Below are 23,951 nucleotides of genomic sequence, written 5' to 3'. Positions count from 1 at the left end.
TTTGCCAAAGGAGAAAGCTGCAGCTCAAAAAATAATTAGGCAACTTGTTTAAAACTCACACAGCTATAAATGGCAGCCCTGGAATTTGAACCTCTGTCTACAAAGCCCATGCTTTCAGAGTCTACTGAGCACCCCTCTGAGCGAGTGAGATGTTCTTTTTCTATGAGCCATTTTGGAATCCACTTACCTGTGGGTATGGTTTTTCTGGCTGCCACATGCGATAAACAGAGGGTTCTCAGGTAGGGTGCAGTTACTGGGGAAATAGTCAAATGAGTTAGGCAGTTTTCTACCTTCTTCTCAAGCATGAATTTTTCTGAGAATCAGTGTAACATTTCAAACCACCTCCAAAAGTCTTCATGCAGTGGTTTGATGACTTAGCCAGGCAGGACTGGTAAAGGGCCTGAGTCCTACTTAATGAGGGTGGATATGCAGGTGCTATTACGGTAACCCAGGCAGCGCCACACGGCTGGTCACCCTAGACTCACAGCCTTCCCCTTCCCTCCCGATTCCACCTGCTGAGTTCTCCCTGCTGACATGAACCATCTCAGAGTTACAGGCTGAAAGAAACTGATGCCCAACTGAGCCACCTTTTGCCCATCTATGCTTAATGTTTTGAATTTTCATTCTCATTCCTTTAAAAACAAAAACTTATAAACTAATAATAGGTAACTAAGTATCCCTTTCTACAAGTGAAAAGGTTGCTGATAGAATGCAAGAGGTGAACTTTCTCTCTAACATTGAACAGAAGCACTAAGGGAGGGGGTATTACACTGTAAGAGTCTCTTCCAGAATGAAGACTCTTCTGAAGGAGAGGAAGCTTTGGAGGTCACTGAGGGAGTTTCAGGGCAGTTATGAAGGAAGTATGAGCCTGGGGCAAAAGGACTGGTTGCTGGAAAAGGAATTCAGAAAAGAGGTGAAAGACGCTGAAGGCAAACTTTTCCCATCAAAATCTTTCTTAGGGCCACAGCTTTAAGCTGAGGAAAAGGTTTTTCCTCAAATTCTCTTTTCTGCACCACCGGGATTTAGACGGCAGCCTTACAAGGTTAGCACTACAATTACAAATGCTTTTTGAGTTAAGTAGAGTTCTGGCTGGGAACGTAACTACCATTATTTCACTGTTTCTTTAGGAAAATATACTATGAGTTTCAAGTAACACAAATTTGCTTTGGAAGATCACATATCAGTAAGTTAAGAAGTGGTTATAATGTGAAAATACATATGCTTTTCTTTCTGTCATGAGTTTGCGTTGTCTTTCTTTGGAGCATTCTCCAAATTTCCCATAAAGTTGCATAAATTCTGATGAATCTTTCTTTGCAAATGTCTGTAAAGATACAATCAATTCATGGAATTTTCTGCCTTGATAAATTAAGACAGACCAAGAGACAAGAAATCTGTTTTTTCTCAGTTATCTCCTCCTAATTAAAGAATAAGGTCCAGCTACAGAACTTTCCTTAGCTATGTTGGACAACTGAGCCAAAGACAAACACCAAAATTGTTTTTCCAATTTAAGGATCAATACACTTGGACTTTATAAAACAAAAAAATGTAGGTCATTCACTCTAACATGGCCATGTGTTATGAATCCCTCCAATATAAACTTAACTTTTTTCTAACACTACTACTAGTAGCCCACATTTATCAAGTGCTTACTGTAGGCTAAACCCTTTACATGAGTGATCTCATTTACTCCTCACAAGGTCCTATGAGAAAGATAGAATTATTACTGCCTACACTTCATGCATGAGGAAACTAAGACTTGGAGAGATTTAACAATTTGCTTGGGATAGCTCAATAGAGAGTGACACGTCTCTTAAATTCCAAAGTTCATCCTCTCTACCACACACATGGACTGAAACACCCACAGCCATAAAAGAGCTTGGGATTTCAATGAAGGTTAATTTTCACTATTAAAAGTGCTATTCATATTGGATGGTTTCCATCTGCCACACTGTTACTTGCCGAGTCTTAAAAGCAAGGCTAAGGTTGAATTTATCAAAGGGAATTTTGTTTCAAATCAACACAATATATATAATTGTGTTGTATATACATATACACACATATATATACATATGTTGTGTATATAATATAAAACATAATATATAATTATGGTTAACATTCTTTGAATACTAGCAAATGTTTTAAGGGCAAAGGACCATCATGCAGTGTACACTGTTCTGGAGCTGTGCTCATACAGGCCCCTGAACTTAAAAAGCTCAACCCTCCTATGATCCTCACCCAGAATAGCCACCCCAGTGCAGCTCCTGCCACAGAACCCTCTTTCTCCCTGCCCACTGCTGCTTCAGCTTCCCACCCTGCCCTTTCCCTGCAGCAGGTGCTGCCTCCAGGGGTCCCTATCCAGACCCATCCCTACCCTGCTCAGTTCAACAGCGTGGGAGGGAGGGGCTGCATCCTCAGCGGTATGGTCGGACATGGGTTCTGAGAGAACCTTGGCTCCCTCGGGCCATGAACAGATTCTGTGAGAGCCGAAATGTCTACTACAGCTGGATCTGGGGACAAGACCAGTCTACCCTCTTCTACACGCCATCTGAGTCTCTGATGGACGCTCCTCCTAGGTGTGCTGGGGAGGAACAGAAAAGGAGCTGGAGGTTGAGCAACTGTCCCATCTGGGCTAGATGTCAAATTCCAACAGAAGCCTGAGCTTTATGAATGCATTCATTTCCAATTTCATTTTGGAGTGCGGGGGTTAGGTGAAGTAACCTTTTAAACCCTAGAGCCCTGAGAGCTCGATCGGGTGGAGAGGAGGATGGCCACATCCACGGCTGGAGCCTGGGGAGGTGGACACCCCAGCTCTCAGCATGGGGTCTCCCAAAAGAAACAGATGCAGTCCAGCTGTGGAAGCAGATTCCTTCCCACCTGAGCCATTTCTCCCAGACCACAAACCTTGCAATATCTACCTCTTCATCCCTAAGACAGGAGAGACATCAGCAAACTTAAACAGATGGGAGCTAGTTGGAGTTTTGAGAGAACAGTTTCCATTCTTTTCCTTCTTTTCTTTTTTTTTTTTGGCTACGCCACGTGGCATGTAGAACTTCCCCAACCAGGGATCGAACCCATGCTCCCTGCAGTGGAAGCACAGAGTCTTAACCACTGGATCACCAGGGAAGTCCCATTCTTTTCCTTCTTGATTAGGAGAGGATAGCACTTCATGAGACTTACTTGTTCTTCATTTGATCAATTGAAAAACCTGAGAGTTATGTTGGGGACAGGGTAGCAAAGCAGGGAGTGATTGGAAGGAGAAATAGAGTAAGAATTCACCTGGTCCCATTCTTTAACATGAAACTTGTTAGACGGTAAATATTAGTGGACCAAAATGCCATATCATCCAGTCCTCCTAGGAAGTATTCTTGAAATTGTTCCACCAAAAATGGGGACTTTCTAGAATAAGTGGGATAAAGCTATGGCACAGAGAAAGAAAAATAAGTCAATAAATAAATGAATCAAGTGCTTCTCATGGTATCTTTATAACACTTTAAGATTTTGAAGAATAAACGCCTTTACCTTGGAAGCAGCTAACATCTCACCATACCTGCAACATAAGCAATAATTTTGACCGTGAGCTGTGGTTTCCACAAAGAAATGAGGCAAATTAATGAAGATAAGACTCCAGCAACATGTATCCACTATCAAGCAACTGCCTTTGAACAAGCAAAATCCATAAATGCAATATCCATTCTCAGAAAACTAAAACATTGGAAAGTTAAGGAAGTCACAATAAAATCGACTGCAAATATTCCTCTAGTTACACTTACATTTCCAAGAACTGGAGGTATGAACAGCCAACAATGGCATTTTTGGTGATGACTTCTCGGCCATAGAGTTTCTTATAAATTTCCAGGAGATCGTCAACAGGCACATACCTGAGAAAAGCATTAGAATAAGAGTTGTTTTGATTCTGAAGTTGAAGATAATAACAGCAGCAGTAGCAGCTACCAGTTATTCCAGGATTATTATGTGCCAGACACCATGCAAAGGGCTTTACATTCATTATTTATTTAATCCTACCAACAACCCCGAGTGGTTAGTGCTATCATAGTCCTACTTCACATACAGGAAACTAAGGCACAGAAAAGTTTGATAATTTGTCCAATGCTGCAGAGCAAACTGGTACCCTAATCCAATATTTATACAAAGATAAGTAACTATAAAATATAAAAAGAATGTTTAGTTTTGTGAATTCAGAGTTCAAGGAGCAATATAAAGTATTTTTATTCTCTTGAGTTGAATTACTCTCAAGAACCATTGTTTTAAAAACACCAAAAATGGCTCCTTACCCCAACATCCTACTTTCAGAGTACATAGTGGAAGGTAGTAAAAGAGAATTCTAAGTCAATCTTTTGGTTCACAGATATTAGTTATTTCAGTTGGAAGAAGAGCAGCATTTTAAAAATTAGATTTATACTGTTATCTTTTATCTTTATTTAAAAAAAACCTTAGAATATACCAGACAGAAATCACAACCAATAAAACCTGATTTTAGTGTATTTATAAGAAGGAATCTATTGAGATTTCCATTTTTTACTTCACAAGCGCACCAGAATGGTCCTCCCCATAAACATAGCTTAAAACGCTAGACAAAATAACAAAAATATTTGTTTAGATGAATCACCAAGCTAACAAGAAAGTGAAATTTTTCCAAAAGCCAAAAACAAATTGAAACTGGAAACTTTGGGAGGTAAGCATGTGGGAAGCCAGCTTTTGCCCTGGAGACATCTGCTAAACCTGGGAACCTAGGAGTTTTTTGTTTTGTTTTGTTTGTTTGATGGCTGTGTGGTATGCAGGAGACAGGAGATAAAGTATAGGAACCACCAAATACCAAAAGTGGGCCATCTCAGAGGAGACTCCTCATTAAAGGCTATACCTTCTGCACAAATATTAGCTAGAAATAAACTCAACATACCAACAAGGACAGCAAAGAAACCTGCCTGTCTTCATCTTGGCAAAGGATAGAGAGAGGGGAAAATATCTCCCCTGAGGACCGGTAACAACTACCCAGCCCCACAAATGTTTTGTCTTTCATTCATGCCAGCTGTGTGGTCAGAAGAACTTCAAGGGTTGAAAGTAACTTAATGTGGTCCCAGGTGGTGCCTTGAGGTAGCATGCAGAAGGCAAGACAAACCTTCTCTGGAGAAATGCAACTCCAATGCAAGCCTCGAGTAATTCAAGCACCAGTGAATATAACCAAAAGAAGACAAGATCCCTGATGACGCACAATTTGAAATGGACGTCTAATCCGGTGCAGATGACCTTGTGTGGAGAGTTAGAGAAACCTCATGTCACTGCTACCACCACCTCTTCCTGGGACATCCAAAGGCCAGCTGGCCTCATCTGATCCGGGAGTGACCTGTTGGTTCTGGGCCTCCCTTAGCTCTAAGGTAGATGGACCAGGGATGGGAATGGGCAACTTGCCAAGCTCCCAGCTCTACCTCCTCTTTGTTCTGTAAGCACTCCTCCCAACTCTCAGCTCTCCATGCTCAGGGGCTGAGGCTGGGACTGAGGGACAGAGTTATGTCACCTGACTGCTTAGTGAACATATGAAGAAAAAACAAACAACAAAAAGTAATTACAGTAATATCTGGTAAAGCGGACTTGAAGACAATAAGCATTGTGAGATATAAAGAGTCACCAGATAAAAAGTTCAATTCACTGGAAAAATATAAGACTTGAAAACTCGAATATACTTAACAACATATCTTCAAACACATGTATGGCAAACTAACTACAAGGAGAAACTGAAAAATTCAACCATCACAGGGGGAGATTTTTAAACAAATTTCTCAGTAATTGTTAGACCAACCAGATAAAAATAGTAAGACTATCTTAATTATAGCTTACAAATCGTCTGATTTGAGCAGTACATTTAATAAGCTTGCGCTAATAAGTATATACATAACATTAAATCAAAAATTGGAGAATTAACATTCTTTTCAAGTACAGATGGAAAATCGATAAAAATTGATCATACGCTAGACCTTAAAATCAAGACTCAAATTTCACAGGAACCGAAGAAAAGTAGAAGGAAGAAAATAAATATGAGAAAAAATAATGAAAGAGAAAAAGAACATATAGTAAAGAGGATCAACAAAGCCAAAAGTTTATTTTTTTAATAATAAAACTGAAAATATTAGACATGATTAATTGTTTAAAAATATAAGAGAAGGCAGGATAAAAAACATTATGGATAACAAAGGAACATAGGTACAAATAAAACAAGAAAAAAGCATAAGACATTATGAACTACCTTATGCCAAAATGTTTAAACACTTAGACAAAATGGAAAAGTCCTAGAAAAATATAAAACTCTTTAAGAAGAAACTGAAAAACTGTACAGTCCTAAAACCATTTAAAAAGTTTTTTAAGAGTCCTTACTTTTTAAAACATCAGGCCTAGATAGCTTTACAGACAAGTTCTACCAAACATTCAAGAAATCAAAGTTATAATCTTACACAGACTTCCAGAAAATAGCAAAGGAAGGCATACTCCCCACCTGATTTCATGAAGCCAGGATGACTTTAATACCAAAACCAAGCACAGATAGAAGAAAGGAAAATTACAGTACAAACTAACTCAAAAATAGATGCAAAAACCCTAAACATCAAGAAGAGATGAAGCAAATATAAAAAAAGATGATATAGCTTTTCAAAATTGGCTTTGTGCCAGGAGGTAAAGTTGATTTAATACTTGCAAATAGATTAGTATAATTCACTATATTAACAGATTAAATATCTCAACAGATGAAGAATAAGAGTTCAATACACATGAAATTAATTTATAATAAAAACTACTAACAAACTTGAAATAGAAGGAAACTTCCTTAATTTGATAAAGGATACTCCCAAAAATCTACAGCAAACTTGATGAAACATTGAAAACATTTTCTTTACAATAAAGAACAAGAAAAGTATGCTCAATATCACCACTTCTATTGTACTGGAAATACTAGCCAATATGATACAGCAAGAAAGAAATTATGGGTATAAAGACTGAAAAGGAAAAGCAAAAGCCACGAAGACCCAACACAGCCAAAAATAAATAAATGAATTTCAAAAAATTGTTACAATTTGTAGATTATGAATTGTGAGTCAATTCAAAAGAATCTCCTGATAATTAGAATAAGATAGCTAAGAAATGTTGCTAGATACAAAATCAAAATTAGAAAGTCACTTACATTTCTATACACCAGCAATCAATTAGAAAATACAATTGTTTCCAAAGGTTACCATTTATGGTACTAAGTCTAATAAAATGTGTAAGACCTCGATGGAAAAACTTATAAAATTTTAGAGTCATTAAAGACAACTTAAATAAAACATAGCATATTTTTGGATAAGAAGACTCAATATTGCAAAATTGTTAATTCTCTTCCAATTCATCTCTAGAGTCAATAGAATTCTAAACAAAATTCCAACAAGATTTTTCTTGGAACATGGCAACTTGATCCTACCAAGAGCCAAGGCAAGAGAAGGGACAAGGTACATTTGAAGAAAAAGGACAGGTTGGGAAATCAGCCCTAATAGATGTCAAGATGTATTAAAGCTGTTGTAATTTTAAAAAATCAGTATTGCTCAGGGAAAGTCAATTAGACCAACAGAACATGAGAGAAAGCCCAGAAACTGACCCACATATGTACGGAATTTTAATTTATGTCATAGAGGGCATTACGGATCAGTGAGGAAGGGCAGACTATTGATAAATGGTTCTGAGACAATCGGTTATCTCTACAGGAAAAAAGTAAAATTTCTGTCACAGAATATACAAAAAATTAACTCCAGGTAAATTAAAGATATAAAGTTAAGAAATGAAACTATAAATGATTTAGAAGGCTACGTAGGAGAATAACCTCATTCCCTCAAGGTAGGGAAGGATTTCTTAAATAAGACATCAAAAGTACAAATTACAAAAGAAAGGATTGATATATTCAACTACATTAAAATTAACAAATTCTGTTTATCAAGATACACCGTAAGTAAAAAGACATGCCACAAACTATAAAAAGATATTTATAACAAATAAATGATAAATGGACAAAGATTAGAAACCAGAATATACAGAGAATACTGAGAAATGAAAAGGACAACCCAACAGAAAAATAGGCTAAAAACCAAACAAAATGTTTTCACTTAAAATGAAATACAAACAATCGATAAAATACAAAAGAATATTCAACTTCATTAGTAGTCTGGGAAATGCAAATTAAAACTTTAAGGAGATACCATTACACACCAGATAGGTTAGAACAGTTTTAAAGCTGGACAATACCAAGTATTGGAGAACACACAAGAAGCAGAACAAAGCTGATGGGAGTACAAATTGGGAAGACCATTTTGAATGACAGTCTGGGATTATTTACTTAAGTTAAACATGCATAAGCCCTACAGCCCAGCAATTCCACTTCTGGTGCCACTTGCTTGAAAGACATTCCCCTCTGGTTCAAAAATACATGTGCAAAAAGTACATGGCAACACTATGTGTAAAGCAAAAACACTTTACACTACTTACACATCCATCAATATTAGAATGAAGTCATTTTGGTATATCCACTCAATGGAGGACCATATAGTAGTGAAAATCAAGGAACTACAGCCGAACATATCGATATGATTAAATGTCAGAGAAATAATTTTAAGCAAAAACATTTTTAAGTTTAATTACATTAAATTTAAATTTAATTTTAAGCAAAATACATGCTGTGTAATTCTATTTATCTAAAATGAAAACCCATATAATATTTTGCATATGGATATAGCTACATGTAGTAAAACTATAGAGAAAAGCAACTTTAGTTGATTAAGAAAATGATTAAGAAAATCTAGGGTAGTGATTACATCTGGTGGGAGAAAAGGTGATGTGATAGAGCGGGAAGGACTTGGAGCTTCTAGAGACCAGCAATGCTCTACTTCTTAAGCTAGGTGGCAGCCACACAGTGTGCATCATCTAATCTTTTTATTTATAAAAATACATTATTTTATATGTTTGGCATAATTCACAAAATTTTAGAAGAATCTACTTAGGCTATTCTAATCTTTAGTTTTACTTTTCAAAATTTACAAATGCAGAAGGCTCCTAATTACATTGCAAGTTATATTTCCTAAGGAAAAAATAGTCAAGCTCCTAACTGCCATTTGGTATCACACATTTAAATGTATACATTGCTCTTACCAGTGCCGTGAGAGGTAATTAAAATTAAACTCAAACTGGCTCAACACGTCTCCCCCTATGATATGAGAAAAATATTTGCATCTGGTGAGTTAGTGACAACACATAGCATGCTTCTTTGAACACAAGTTTGCACAATCCAGATTATTAGTTCTTCACATTGTTATAGGTTCCCATTCATTGTTTTAGGTATAAGCACGTCTTTAAGAAAAAGTGATCTTTTAAAATTTTAGTGAAACACATGAATTAAGAAAGAGTCACCCATATAACCAAAAGGTTTTTTACTTTAAGAAGGACCATAAGGGTTCTTGTAAATAAACACCACTCACCAATACTTTGTATATTTAAAGGTAATTTACTATAGAAAAAAAAGATGGAGTTTACCAATTTAAAGCTAACGTATTAGGAGACACTAGGCAATGAATTTAAATCCAATTTAAAAAGCAATGCTTTTCTAAAATAATGACGCAAATAAATGATAAAAGGTAATGGGTTTTTTTACCGAAAAAAACATGCAACTTTACAGAAGTATATCTCTATATGAAATGAGGTGTTACTGTACTCCAAACTGAAATATTAAAATAGAAAGCTAGTGGCAAGAGATTTTTAAAAATACACATTTAAGGTACAATAGTGACTGCAAGTGAAATATAACTAGCACAAAAGAAAATCTGGTAAATGTAAATAAACAGTACCGAAATCACCAGCCTGATGTGCCTCAGAATAGGAGCCGTGAAAATCAATCTGAGGAAAAAAAGAGACCCATTTGTTATATCTCACAAATTAAAGCCCACAATGAAGTGAGTCGTGAAGAGGTGACAGTCTAACCCAATGATTGTTGAGAATGCCTAGTGATGGACTCGCTTTTCAAAGAAACATTTAATTTTATTGCTTTATTTGTTAAAAAATGATATTGGCAGCTGAGTTGTATACTTAATATCTTGAGACAGATAAAGCTACTGCAGACATTTGCATCGAACAGGATGCATGGAAAATCTCTACTAAGTGCAAGTTTAAAGTTGGTACAGAACGGTATTAATATCAATGAATGACCAGAGGGGACTTTCAGAAGCTAAGTCACCAGGTAAGATCACAATTTTTAGTGGTGATACGGCATCCTCATATAGAAAAGTAAGAAGGAAAGAAAACAAAAACATGTGAACTTACTTTTAAAAACGGTAGAACCAAGTAGTAGGTATTTATACCTTTGTTAAGAGGTACAGCTTGAATAAAACATACAATTTTTCAAATATGGTTTGTGACTAAAACAGAATATCACATCCATTGCTGTTTTCAGTGCACGTTGGTCATTCTGCCCACGTGGATGAATTTACCCGGGAAGCAAGAAGAGTAAGAGGAATGAACAGGAAAGATGGAAATCTAACAAATACCGCGTTGGGCAAAGTCTTGTTTCCATGTGAATCTGAATAACCTAAAGTTTTCCTTTTCCTAAGAGGGTCAGTTTTGGATCTTGGGTATGACAGTATCACTCCCATAAAGCCATTAAAACCTGAAGATATGTACTCACGGCTCCCATTGTCCTAAGGAATCCTTGTTCAATACCCAGGCTATGCCAGCTGACATCTGCCACCATGTGAGAGGTAATTCCAAACAAGAAAGCTACCAATTTCTCTGTGTCCTGCCAAATGAGCAAATTAGAGTTGTGTGTGTGTGTGTGTGGAGGGGGGTTATTTTATAAAAATCTTATTAAAGGATTAATACAGATGAATTCATTTCCATCGAGACTTAACAAAAAAATCAGAGACAGGGATATTGTAGTTTCCCAAAAAACACAAAGGACTTTTAAAAATGTTTTTGAGTGCCTTGGAACTGCTTTCAGATTAATTTACTATTAGAACAAAATGACCAAGTGACATAGCCCAAATTTTAAAAACATCATTTATTGCAGATAAAATTGAAGGTATAAATTTCAAAACACAAACCCATCATTTATTCAGGTATTAACTAGCCATCTACTATGTCCCACATGCTGTGTTTGGCACTGCAGGCACGACGATGAGCAGCCCTCACAGAGTCTGGGGTGGGGTTGCGGGTCACAAATGGGGTTAATGTAGGAGCAGAAAGAGTACTTGGCAGGAACTGAGTATCTTTAGGGTTAGAGGCTGTGCCTACCTTATCCCAGGGAAGGGGGTAGTTCTCCCGGATATAATGAATGCTTGCATTAAGAAATGGAGTCCAGTGAGTACTCTCTGACACTTCATGAAATTGTCCTGACAAAACAAAAGCAACCCTCAGAATTCCTCCTTAAAAAGTTGGACATTCTCAATCAAATCTTCCACCACCACCTGATGTGTTACTGGGTCCCTTCGCCTTTCCTCCAAGCCTCTTATTTTCCTGAGTCAATGTTCCAAGGAAGCCTCTAGAACAGAAGGGCCAGTCAAAAGAAAAAGGAGCCTTAACTGCTCATAGCATCTGGAAACAGCTGGGCTGCAAGAAAAGCTGGAAGTATTTAAGTTCTGTGCCTTAAAGCTAAGGAGATAAGTTAACCTTTTTTTTTTTTTTTTTTTTTTAGGTTTTGGGTTTTTTTTTCAATCTTCTTTTCCATCACAGTCAGCCTCCCTAACAGCACAAAAGACAAAAGTAGATACTCCAAAGGCTTTCAAGCATTTGAGTTTATAATATTTTTAAATGGGGTGTTTCATATGCCTCTTTATTCCCACAGGAGGAGTGAAAAAGACAGGAACTGACATCTACTCAAAACCTTCAAGTGCCAGATTCTTCAGGGAGTGTCACATGTCACAGCGGCAATCAAAAGCAAAACTCCACTCAGATCTCTCAGGTCAACTTTTTTATACCGTTGTGAAACTAAAAATAACCTAATCGGGTTTTGTTTAATTGAAGTATAGTTGATTTACAATGTTGTGTTAGCTTCAGGTATACAGCAAAGTAATTCAGTTATACATATACATCTTTTTCAGATTGTTTTCCATTATAGGTTATATAGTCCCCTGTGCTTGATACAAATAAACTTATTTACAAAACAGAAATAGACCCACAGACATAGAAAACAAACTTATGGTTACAAAAGGAAAAGGGAGGGAGGGGGATAATTTAGGAGTTTGGGATTAACAGATATACACTATTATATATATATATATATATATATATATATATATATATATAAATAAACAACAAAGACCTACTAACCAGTTTTAAATCACTGGTCTCTCTGAAGATGATTTTCAAAGAAGTTGTAACTAAGCAATCTGATTTTCTCCAACAGTTTTCCTAGAGATAAACTTACCATTCCTATTCTACAGAATACAGCAAAAATCCAGAATTAAGTATACCAGTAGCTCTTTTGACAAAACTTCATTTAACCAAATTGCTGGATTAACCGAAGCTCCTTGTTCCCTCTGTAAATCATATGGACTGGAAGCAAAAGAAAGCCACATCCCAGGACTGCTGGATGCTGGCAACTAGCAGGCCACTGTGCATAGGCCCAAGCATCTCGGTCCCCATGGCTCTGTTACAGTTTATGGTAGGTCAGTCATGTCTGTTTCTAATCCTGTTTATTAAGTCAATTGTCCTTGTTACTATGATGATAGAATTTAATTAGGTAAACTGATGAAATATGAGTTCAAAAAGTGGCTTCTTTGGCAACTAAGTATCTAAGAAATTTAAGTCCTTTCGAAAGATGCAATAAAAGTGAATCACCAAAGAAGAAAAAACTGTTGAAGTAGATATGTATGAGAGAAAGATAAGATTTAGAAAAACTGAGAAAATCTAGGAGGAGTCTGGGTGAAATTCCATGTAATGGTACATGTTTTGTAATTCTAATTGACCTTTTCACTTCAGTCACATACTGGTCCCAATCTTTATAACAGATAAAAGGGTATATCTTATCTATTGATGTATTTTTAAAAAAAAAAAGAGAGAGAAAATGCTGGAGTTTGCATTCCTCTTACACTCTTCTCAGAACCTATTATTGTGTTGGGGTTTTTTGGTCTCTAAAAAGGGCATATGTTAAGCAAAAGTATCTCAAATTTAATTGACAAAAAAATCATTTTTACTTCTTTCTTTTTCTGTGCAAGATATCAAGAAGCTGTTAAAAATATCAAGAGACATTAAAGCCTCCTAAATACAGTTTGGGAAATGCTAAATTAGAAGTTATAGGTTATCCTATTATTAGAAAGAACTACAACAAGCAGGCAAAATATAATAATAGGATAGAGAAAGGATAGTGAACAGACTAAGAGGGAAACAGGAAAAAAAACGTACAAATAGAGAAACACAAAAGCTGAGTTATCTGGGATCGTAACTAGAGGCGTGAGCAGCTGTAAACATTTCATTGACTTTAAATGTATCACTGTACTGGAAAAAAAATGAGATAATGGCTGATGACCCTAAGACTCCAAAAATGGTTTATGTGGCAACCCAATGTACTGGATGCCTTTCATTGGTCCCCCCAGACTCACTTTCCGTCCTTCTCCCTCCTGCACTGTTCCTCTGAGGTGACCTGCTTCAACTGAATACTTTGTCCTCTGGCTTGAGGTGGGCTGGTTTTGGCCAATGGGGAGAACTGACAGGAGATCAGAGAAAAGGAGGAGAGAGAGGGTGGGGTATTCACTCTCCCAGCTCCCCTTCTGTGGGGTCACAGGGGGCTGGCTGCGTCCCTGACTCAAGGTCTGGCCCCATCAAGCGACCCTCTCCCCACAGCTGTGTCTGCCCCCTCCCCTGCACTATGCCCTGCAATTTTCTTGTGTCCTGTCCACACCTTTGCAAACTGTTCCCTTATAAAACTCCCCTCAGATTATTCAGTTTGAGTATCTCTTCTATGCCTCCGGGGGCCCAGACTGAAACAACTCATAAACCCGGTTCACTAATAACATTACCTTGGATTTGCATAAGACTTGACAAAATAACATGCATTAATGGCAACAGCAATTCAGTAAAGCTGCAAAGCAGGCATTAATTATTACTATTAATTAAATAGTAATTAACTAGATATTACTGTGTTTAGATGTGGAAACTGAGACTCAGCATGGAAGTGACTTTTTCAAGGTCACATGCTAACAGACAATATAGAAGGAACAAAAACTCAGACCTTTTGATTTCTTTCAAAATGTTTTCTCTTACTGCCATGAAGCAGGAAAGCAAGTCAGGGTGCTTAGAATAAAGCTTTCAGAATTTCTATGCTTAAGCAGGTAAGCTTTGGTTAAATGGAAAATGCACCTAAGTCATTGATCAACAATAGTAGAAAATATAATGTGTTATTTTATATTTTTTTGAGTCCTAGCTATTCCTATCACCCAAGGAAAAGTGACATCATTTGGTCTATAAATCTTTCGCTTACCTCTTCCGCAGATTCTGGGGTAAAAGGCATCAGGAAACACGGTTCCAGCCTGATATGCATCCTGGTGTTCAAGTAACAGCTGGGGAGCAGGAAAATATAGAGATTAGAGGGCAAGCGTCAACAGTCTGGGAAAAGCAGGCCCAGTCAATCTCCAAGTTTGGGAAGTTAGAACAATGTGATGGCGGGGAAGGGGGCGATGGAAGGAAGGAGTGCAGGAAGGAAGGCGTAAACAAAGAAATTATAAAAATTCATGTATAATCCAAACAGCACCCTGCCACGTAGAACTTCAAGTTCTTTCCTACCAAAAGCAGACAGGCTGATTAAGTAGCAGCAAAAATCACCTGTTTGAATTTTATCTCCTTTCACTTTTTCTGTCCACCCACTAGAGCAGGATTTCCCCAAGGCTATTTCACTGACCCAGAACTGGTGTGTGGTAAAATTTTCAACGATCTAGTGACAATCAGTGAAATGAGAAAAATACAGACATATGTACATATATATGTGTATGTGTATATATATATATATATACACACACACACACACACACACACATATGTTTAGAGTTGCTACCTGTGCTTTAGAGTAAGATTATATCCTTTATAAGTTAAAGGTTAAGATTATAAGCTTTTGGAGAGTTAAAAAATATCCTTTCCCCCATTAAAATGACGTACAAGTCAGTGGTAGAGGTGTTCTTTTCAGCATTCTTCCTTGGTGGCCTGGCTCACTCCATTCCATTCCGACCCCCTTATGGCTGTGCCCAGATGCACGCCAGAGTCTAGAAAATAAAGAGTACATTTCCCAGCCTCTACTGAGGAGCCCACTTCTCCCTCTTTTGCTCCTTCAGCCAGCAAGGAAGTGCTTGGCCTTTCCGCAGCAAAGGTGGAGGGGGCCCAGGTGATCACAGGCAGAGTGCAGGGCATCTATTTTACTTGTACGGAGGGTGGCTGAGGTGATGAGACCCCAGAGCCAACAGTCAAGGTGGTGGCTTCTTCCTTTCCAAACCACACAGGAGACAGCTGGATGTGGAGCTAGTGAATGGGACAGTGGCTGTCTGATTGCATGGTGGTCCTGGCAGGCCAGTTCTGCGTGTTTTCCTGGGAATCCATTCTGGACACTCAGCTTAGAGCTCGCTCCTCCATTTCTCACAGTTTATCAGCACTGAATCCCCTAATACATGGTCTTATGCCCCTCTCAGCATACGCTAGCCAGAGGGGTTTCCATGATCTGCAAATGAACTCTGACACCATGGGCAAAGTAGAAGTCTGGCACTCCAACTTTGTAATTTTTCAGTAGGGACTTACTAATAACATAGGCTATATATGAAAGCAACAAAGAAGTACCTCAAAGAACTTAAAACATGAGGAAATATAGTATCATCTACTTTTTGTTTTTGCTTTTTCAAGCAGTGTCTCATCCCCAGTCTTCTAAAGATAGAATCTCTTCCATACTGATCAGTAAGGCTGACCATAGGGGTACAAGGCCAGCATATCCACTCCCACTACAGTGCTTGGCTCAGAGCTGCACATTTGATGGAAGCTAGTTCAGCTAGAACTTTCCCCAAGACTTCTCAGCTAGAGCTGTGGGGAAGATACCTTCCTCTCATCGGGGATTTTAAACTTAGAGGTTGAGTCCTGGATGGCCAGTGTCTTCCACTAGAAGAGAGAGCAACATCTAGACCTCTTGGGTCCAGCTCTTTCTCAGGTCTATCTGTTACATGAACCCATAAAGTCTCCTTCTTTTCTAAAGATAGCTGGAGTTGGACTTTTGCCACTTAAAAGTAATAATTAACCTTATTGAATATTTACCTTCCAGCCACTGTTTTTCACTTTATATGCATTAAGACTTGTTGAATCTGCATCTCCCAGTGAGGCTGTGTCATTTAACAGGGAAAAATAATTCTAAAGTAAAATTTTAAAAGTAAAGGTGTCAGAAAAATAGTCAAGAAACTGCTAGGGGGAAAAAAAGTACAGAGGGAGGAGGTATCCTTCAGATATAAAAATGTATTTTTAAGCTACAGAAATTAAAACAGTATGATATCAGAACCAAAAGAGACAGATCAATGAAACAGAAGAGTAAAGAAACAGACTCAAGCATAGATAATAATTTAATGCATGATAGAGATGAATAAAGGACAGAGTAATCAACAATTGTGTTAGCACAACCCCACGGCAATGAGTATTCCATTTTTGCAGGGAATCCATACTTAGCCTAGGTGACGCTGACTTGAAGTTGACATTACCAACAACAGGTCACTGGATCACTATCATGCTTTATGTCAAAATGATACAAGATGAATTAGAGAGTTAAATGTCAAAAATAGAGCCATGAAATTAACAAGACACATCTTAAGTGAATATTTGTTTAATCTCAGAGTGGGAATGATATTTCTAAGGAAAACATACAGGCAGAAACCACGAAAGATGACTCACTTAACTACACAAAAATTTAAATGTTTCTGCATGGTTAAAAGCATCAGAAACAAATTTAAGAGAAAAATAAATAACCACAAGAATCACTTGACACATGACAGGCTACTATCTTTAATAAATAAGCCATTCTCCACATCAAGATTAGTATCGTAATAGAAAAATGAGCAAAATACACAGGGAAGGGCTTCCCTGGTGGCGCAGTGGTTAAGAATCTTCCTGCCAATGCAGGAGACATGGGTTTGAGCCCTGGTCCTGGAAGATCCCACATGCTGTGGAGCAAACTAAGCCCATGTACCACAACTACTGAAGCCCACATGCCTAGAGCCCATGCTCCGAAACAAAGAGAAGCCACCGCAGTGAGAAGCCCGCGCACCGCCATGAAGAACAGCCCCCGCTCGCCCCAATTAGAGAAAGCTTGCACGCAGCAACGAAGACCCAAAGCAGCCAAAAATAAAATAAATTTATGAAAAAAAAAAAAGACATAGGCAATTCACAGAAGAGGCAATAGAAATAGTCAATAGACACTTGAAATATATTTAACCTCATTAATAGTAAATCAATCGTTTAAATGTCTATTAAACCAATAACAAAATACCGTTTTCACATATGAAACTGGCAAAAATGAAAAAATAATTTTAAAAAATAGACCATAAAAGTGAATCCATTTCCAAATCTGAATATAAAGAAATTTCAATGAAATACATGAATTAAGGATATTAACCCTTTCTTGGTCATGTATATCTTCCCTGTTTTTTCCTTCTTTTTTTTTTTTATTTGTTTCTGGGCCAAGGGGATTCAACTAGCAGGGCCAGGGCTGAAGGGATTTGCCAGGTAATGGATCACATACAAGGAGATCTAGGTGTAAGAATATATACTGAGGATGATGGAGGCCAGGTTTCTCACTGTTGGAGAAAGGAGCTACAGATACACACAGGGAGAAAGCTAGAATAAATCCTGTGCTGATGGGTTGGAACTGGAGATGTTTTTGTGTGAACTCAGGGTTTTAAATAGGTAAAGAGACAGACACAAAAGCCAACTTCAAGTGAAATCTGGGACAGTTTGAGCATCAAGATAAATAATGTTAGTAATGTGATATAAACCACTGAATAAAATAGGAATCCATGACTGTATACTAATATAAAGAAATAGATAAATGGGGAATAAGGAAAAGCTCTACCTTACAGCAGAATGCTAACTAATAAATGTAGAAGGAATGATGGAATCAGATAAACAATTTGGCAACCACCAAAATTATTTCAGGCAAGAATAAGCAATGGATGCTAAAAAGTTTGAGGAGAAACAGGATATTTACATTACTTCAATATATCTCCTCACAAAATATTTACTAATTAATTTAAAAAGTAGAAAATATTTATTAACTTTCCAATATAAAAATGCGGCAGACACGATCTTAACCAAGAGATAAAATTAACATCAATAGGACTTCTGCTTCCAGAAGTGGGTGTACTTTTCCCTATTCTTCTTGCTAAATACAACTCAAACCCTGGGCATTGTATACAAAACGAATATAAGATGACTAAAGGTGGAGATAAGTATGCAGATTGGCTAAGAAACTCAGGACCTGAAGAATAACACTGTGGTGAGTTCTGTGGATTTTCTTTTTACTTCATATATCCCAAACTGGATAATGGAAAAGCCAGCCACCAAGAAACTCCAATGGGTAGAGACAGAACAAAACAATGCCACAACAAAAGCCTGCTCTCTCTAGCCACAGAACCAGGAAACGGACAGCCTAGCAAGACAGAGGACTTCCACACAATAACCTTTCTACTCCAGGTAAACATCACAGAAAAACCTGTGGTCCCACTCTTCCTCACCACCAGCTAAGGTCTAGTGGGGAGCCTAGACTTGTCCCCTCACCAGGCTGCAGTAAGGTGCCCCAGCGCCCCAACTTCAGTGGTATCAGAAAAGGCTAAGGAGGGAGCCAGGACTTTCATCCCTCCCATCCTGCCCCCTACCCCTACCCTTTGATGTCAGTGAGACCATGAGGAGAGCCTAGGCATCCAATCCCAACTGGCAGTAACAAGGAATCTCTCCCCATCCCCACTGGGGAGGGGGGCAGTGTCAGAAGAAGCCCAGGGGAAGTCAGAACATCCACCTCCAGCCAGCAATAAGAGGCCACCTCTGCCTTCTGATATCAGTAGAGGCAATGGTGAGGAGTGGCAATTAGGCACTCCTACCCCTCCTGGCCAGAGAGGCATCAGGGCAGGCCCAGTGGGGAGCCTTGAATTCTAACCCCAGCTGGCAGTTAGGAGGCAGTGTCCCCTGACCCCTTCCCCGACCTGACTGGTATCAGAAGAAGACAACTAAAACAGGAAGTTTAAATAAGATCCAGAGTCTCATAACCTAATACCTAAAATGTCCAGGTTTCAATCAAAGATCACTCATCATACCAAGAACTAGAAAGATGTCAAAAGGAATGAAAAGAGATAATCAGTAGATGCCAGCATTGAGATGGCAGAATGTTTCGAATTATCTGCCAAATATTTTAAAGCAGCCATCATAAAAATGCTTCAGTGAACAATTACGAACACAGTTGAAACAAACAAAAGAGTCAAAGAAATAGAAGATATAAAGAAGAACTGAATGGAAATTATAGAACTGAAAAATACACTAGCTGAAATAAAAGTTCAGAAATGGTACAAGTTGACATCATGTGCCTTCTGGTAAGAGGCAATGAGAAGAATACAGCATCACTTCAATGGTCTATAATATTTCTGCCCAAAAATAACCTTCAGGAGAATCTAATCATGAGGAACCATCAGACAAAACCAAATGAAGGTGCATTCTACGGAGTTACTAGACTGTACTTTTTCAAACTATTGAGGACAATAAAGACAAGGTAGGCCTGAGGAACTGTTAAATGTTGGAGGAGATCAGACAACTAAACACATGCTCCTGGAACCATAAAGTATATTGAGACAACTGGTGAAATTTTAAGAGCCTGAGGATTGGGTGATAGTGTTATTTCAATGTTGATTTCCTGATTGTGATTATTATACTGTAGTTATATAGATACATATAGTAGTTATATATATGTATATGTATATACATGGTGTCCTTGTTTTTAGGAAATATAGTCCCTCCTTATCCATGGTTTTGCCTTCCTTGGTTTCAGTTACCCATGGTTCAAAAATATTAAATGGAAAATTCCAGAAATAAAAATTTCATAGTCTTAAAATTGGGCGCCATTCTGAGTATCATGATGAAATCTCGAGCCATCCTGCTCTGTCTGCCTGGAACGTGAATCATCCCTTTGTCCAGTGTATCCTGCCCATTTGTCTCCACTATTAGATCTACTATCAAGGTAGCGCAGTGCTTGGGTTCAAGTAGCTCTTATCTTTCTCAATAATGGCCCCAAAGCACAAGAATAATGATGCTGGCAATTTGGATATGCTGAAGAGAAGCTGTAAAGTGCTTCCTTTAAGTGAAAAGGTGAACACTGTAGACTTAATAAGGGAAGAAAGTGTATGATGAGTTTGATATACAGTAAGATATACAGGAAGAACTACTGTACAGTAAGAACAAACCTTCTAGCCATGAAACTGTGAAGAAGGAAAAGGAAATTTGTGCTAATTTTGCTGCTGCACCTCAAACTGTAAAAGTTACAGCCACAGTGTGTGATTAAGTGCTTAGATAAAATGGAAAAGACATTAAATTGGTACAATATTTTGATAGACCATATTCACAAAATTTTATTATAGTATATTGTTTTAATTGTTCTACTTTATCACCAGTCATTGTTGTTTCTCTTACTGTGCCTAATTCATAAATTAAGCTTTATCCTAAGTATGAACATATGTATAGGAAAATACAGTATATATGAGGTTCGGTACTATCCATGGTTTCAGGAATCCACTGAAAGTCTTGGGATGTATCCCCCGAGGATGAGGGGAACTACTGTACACAAGGGTGTGTTGAAGGGTAATGATTACCACGTCAGCAACTAACTCTCAAATGGCTCAGGGGAAAATCAATACGTATACAGAGGCTCAAAAGGCAAATAGGAAAAGTTATCGACAACTGGGGAAATTGGGTAAAAGGCATACAAGAATTATTTGTCTAATTTTTTCAACTTTTCTATCAGTTTTAAATTATTTCAAAATAAAAAGTTAACATAAGGAACTGGTTAAATGAATTATGGTACAGAAAATATGTAATGGTTTAAAATTATTCTGAAGATGTCTATTGATATGGACATGAACAGATATATGACTATATCTCTGATATGGTAAATGACAAAAAAGGCAAGTTTACAAAATAATGCGTAACTTAAAAAAAAGAGAGAAAGTGCTAATAAATGCAGAGAAAATGCCTGGCATGATTTAAAGCAAAATGTTAACATTGGTTATTTCTAAGTTTTTTTTTTTTTTTACAATGAGTTTCTATTAGTTTTATAATCAGAAAAGACGAAATCTATTCTATGGGCAGTGAGGGAGGAGCAGAGCAAAGAGAGGACAGCAACCAACCAAATACCATTGTTTTGGTTTCCTGGTTAACATACCACATTCTGTTTATTGTTGCAGAAAGAGAATAAAATCAGGGCAATAATGACCACCAATGTGAGGTACACTTGGTCCTTACAGTTCTTATAACTTAGTAAGTTGGTTTTCTCAGCTTTATGCATTAGTCTCTTATTAACTTGATTAGGGTAAGTCAAAGTCATTAAAATGTAGTCACCTCTGGTTGTATCAGCAAATGATAATCCCAGAACCAACAAAACTCAGACCCCGAATGTGCAGGGCTTGCTGAGATACCGCCAGCCTGTGGGGGTCTGTCTGGCATCCTTTGGGTAACCTCCCTCTCTATCCTTTCACCAAACTGGACCAATGAGTCCAGCAGTCACCAAAGAGCAGGTTTTAGTAGGGAGAAAGAGAAACTCCAAAGATTCCCACATATGGAGATATAAAATAGATCACCAATCCTTGAAAAGGAATTTTTTGACAACAAGATAAAAGGTAAAGTAATCTCTATCTGTCTTCATAAGTTAAAAGGGGGAGGTGTGTGTCCTCAGGACATTTCCAATGATGACATCAGTATTTGGATTAGGACCAATGCTGAGGGGAAGTATGTGTGTCCATTTAACCTGCTTTAAGTTAGTGATAGGAGCTTGAATGCCTCTACTAGAAAATCACTCTGCTCAGGATTGATTGTTCACACCATGAATTAGATTCTTGCTTCTCCTCTTTCCTGTCAACTTTCTATCAGGGTCAAGGAAGATGACAATCAAATATAAATGCTGTTTTTTTCCCTAGAGGGCCTGTTAAATTGGTGAATAAGGAAGTTGAAACTAATGACTAAAAGTGATTTATGGATGATGCTAGATTTCAGTTCTGTTGTTGTTGTTGTTTTTAACCATACTGATTTCCATACTGGATTGTCAAGACTCACTGGTAAATAATTTGATCCAATTCTGATGTCATGAGGGAATTTAACCATTTCTCTCAAAGGTAATATTTAAGAATCATCTTTGTCACAAAGTTTTATTTAGCTATAGGACTAGAAAGAGTGTATAGGGCCAGAATGGGTTCAACTAATTTGAGGATGGTTAAAGGTGAGCCATCAGCTAGTCCTACCAAGAATACAGTAGGCAGAAAAATTGGAAGGATTATCTCAAGGCATACTTCTCAATAAATACTTCCTTCTTCTCACGGTGAGGCAATTTTTATACAGCACACAGAGATAAGTGGTGGAAAATAAATGGCTCATCTTAGGTGTAACCTTTCCTTATAAGAACAAATAAGATTTCAATTTAAATGCTCTCAAATATTTTTCAAACTATCATTAATATAATTAAAATATTTCAATGATATTATTTAAATTATTATATGTGTTCAAGTTGTGCTAGAGGAGACATATACATGTAACCCCAAATATTAATGTTTTATAAAGACATATAAATGACTCTTAAAATTACTATTTCAATATCTGTTAGGACCTTTGTTTGTCACCTACGATAGAAAGTTAATGCCCAAGGAAGGGAAAAAAAAAAATCAAACTTCTTACCTCTTTGTAGTTAACAGTCCTATCCTGAAGGTGGAGAAGCTCCAGAGCTCTGTGACCTGAGAGAAATAAATACATAAATCAATTAAATTCAACTATAACTGAAAACAGAACTTCCTAGAGATCATTTTAAAAGGAAAATATATAATTTTGTGGTTGTAACTGTCAAGGAAGCGGGAAATGAAAGTTAACTTTGTACAAGTAATTTTCATTGGCTATAATTAGATTCAAACAATATTTATATTGTTATAATACAAATCAAAATTGCATGATGATTTAAAGTTTCTGCTTAACTAGCTCTTATGACCTTGAGTAAGTTACTTAACCTCTCCAGGCCTCGGTTCCCACCTATGTAAAATTAAGTAAATAATATCTACCTTACAGGTTTGTTAAGAGAACCACAGAAAATAAATGCTAAGTGAGGAGCTCATGGCTGACACATGGCAGGAACTCAATAAACAGAAGTTGTCATCATCATATTTTGCAGCTCACTGGGGTAGATAAAGCCAAGTAGGAAATATAATACAGGGCCTAAACCATGGACTGAATCAGTGTCCCTTAAGTGTTTCATCACTGGACTACTTCAGAAGGACAAAAGTCTCAAAAAGCCACCTGCTCCACCCACACGCCCACACCCTGAATCTCCTTAGAATCAACGAACACTAATTATGAAGAGACATTCAGAGGTGATACCTTATTTCTACTGGAAGTCACATCCAATTTTTTTTTAATTCATACAACAAAAATATAGCCACTACCATATTATAAGCATTTATACCATAAGAGAGACAAGGTCACAGCCCACAAATAACCTGTATATAGGATTCCAGTGATTTATAAACCCAAATCACTGAATGAGGCCAATTCTAATAATTAACTCACATAAATGTCAACCATCCACACAGGCCTACATAAGAGGTGAAAACAAGAACCAGGATATTTATGAAATCTAAGTTATTAGTAAATAAGTGTTGTTTTAATCGCCTTTTATAGAAAAATATTCAGTG

The 23,951-nt window shown here is 37.4% G+C and overlaps 1 protein-coding gene across 4 annotated transcripts in view; it reads right to left on the bottom strand.

Annotated features, from left to right (window-relative positions):
- The window catches only part of GPLD1 (glycosylphosphatidylinositol specific phospholipase D1), a 50,393-nt gene that overhangs the window by 24,071 nt on the left and 2,371 nt on the right, over positions 1-23,951 (bottom strand). For all 4 annotated transcript variants that reach the window (XR_014326508.1, XM_082847991.1, XM_082847990.1 and 1 more), the window contains 10 exons: positions 22,948-23,003; positions 14,492-14,570; positions 11,308-11,405; positions 10,703-10,813; positions 9,870-9,918; positions 9,178-9,232; positions 3,771-3,878; positions 3,520-3,547; positions 3,277-3,416; positions 188-253 (listed from right to left, as the gene is read on the bottom strand). Coding sequence is in view for 3 of the 4 variants with exons in the window: in XM_082847991.1 (XP_082704117.1) it covers positions 188-253; positions 3,277-3,416; positions 3,520-3,547; positions 3,771-3,878; positions 9,178-9,232; positions 9,870-9,918; positions 10,703-10,813; positions 11,308-11,405; positions 14,492-14,570; positions 22,948-23,003 (790 nt within the window). In the remaining variant the exon portion in view is untranslated. The remainder of the gene's footprint in view (positions 1-187; positions 254-3,276; positions 3,417-3,519; positions 3,548-3,770; positions 3,879-9,177; positions 9,233-9,869; positions 9,919-10,702; positions 10,814-11,307; positions 11,406-14,491; positions 14,571-22,947; positions 23,004-23,951) is intronic.

The sequence above is a fragment of the Leucopleurus acutus genome (genome assembly GCF_964270905.1).
Source record: "Leucopleurus acutus genome assembly, chromosome: 10".
NCBI classification, from domain to species: Eukaryota; Metazoa; Chordata; class Mammalia; order Artiodactyla; family Delphinidae; genus Leucopleurus; species Leucopleurus acutus.
This window is presented reverse-complemented; position numbering and strand designations above follow the sequence as displayed.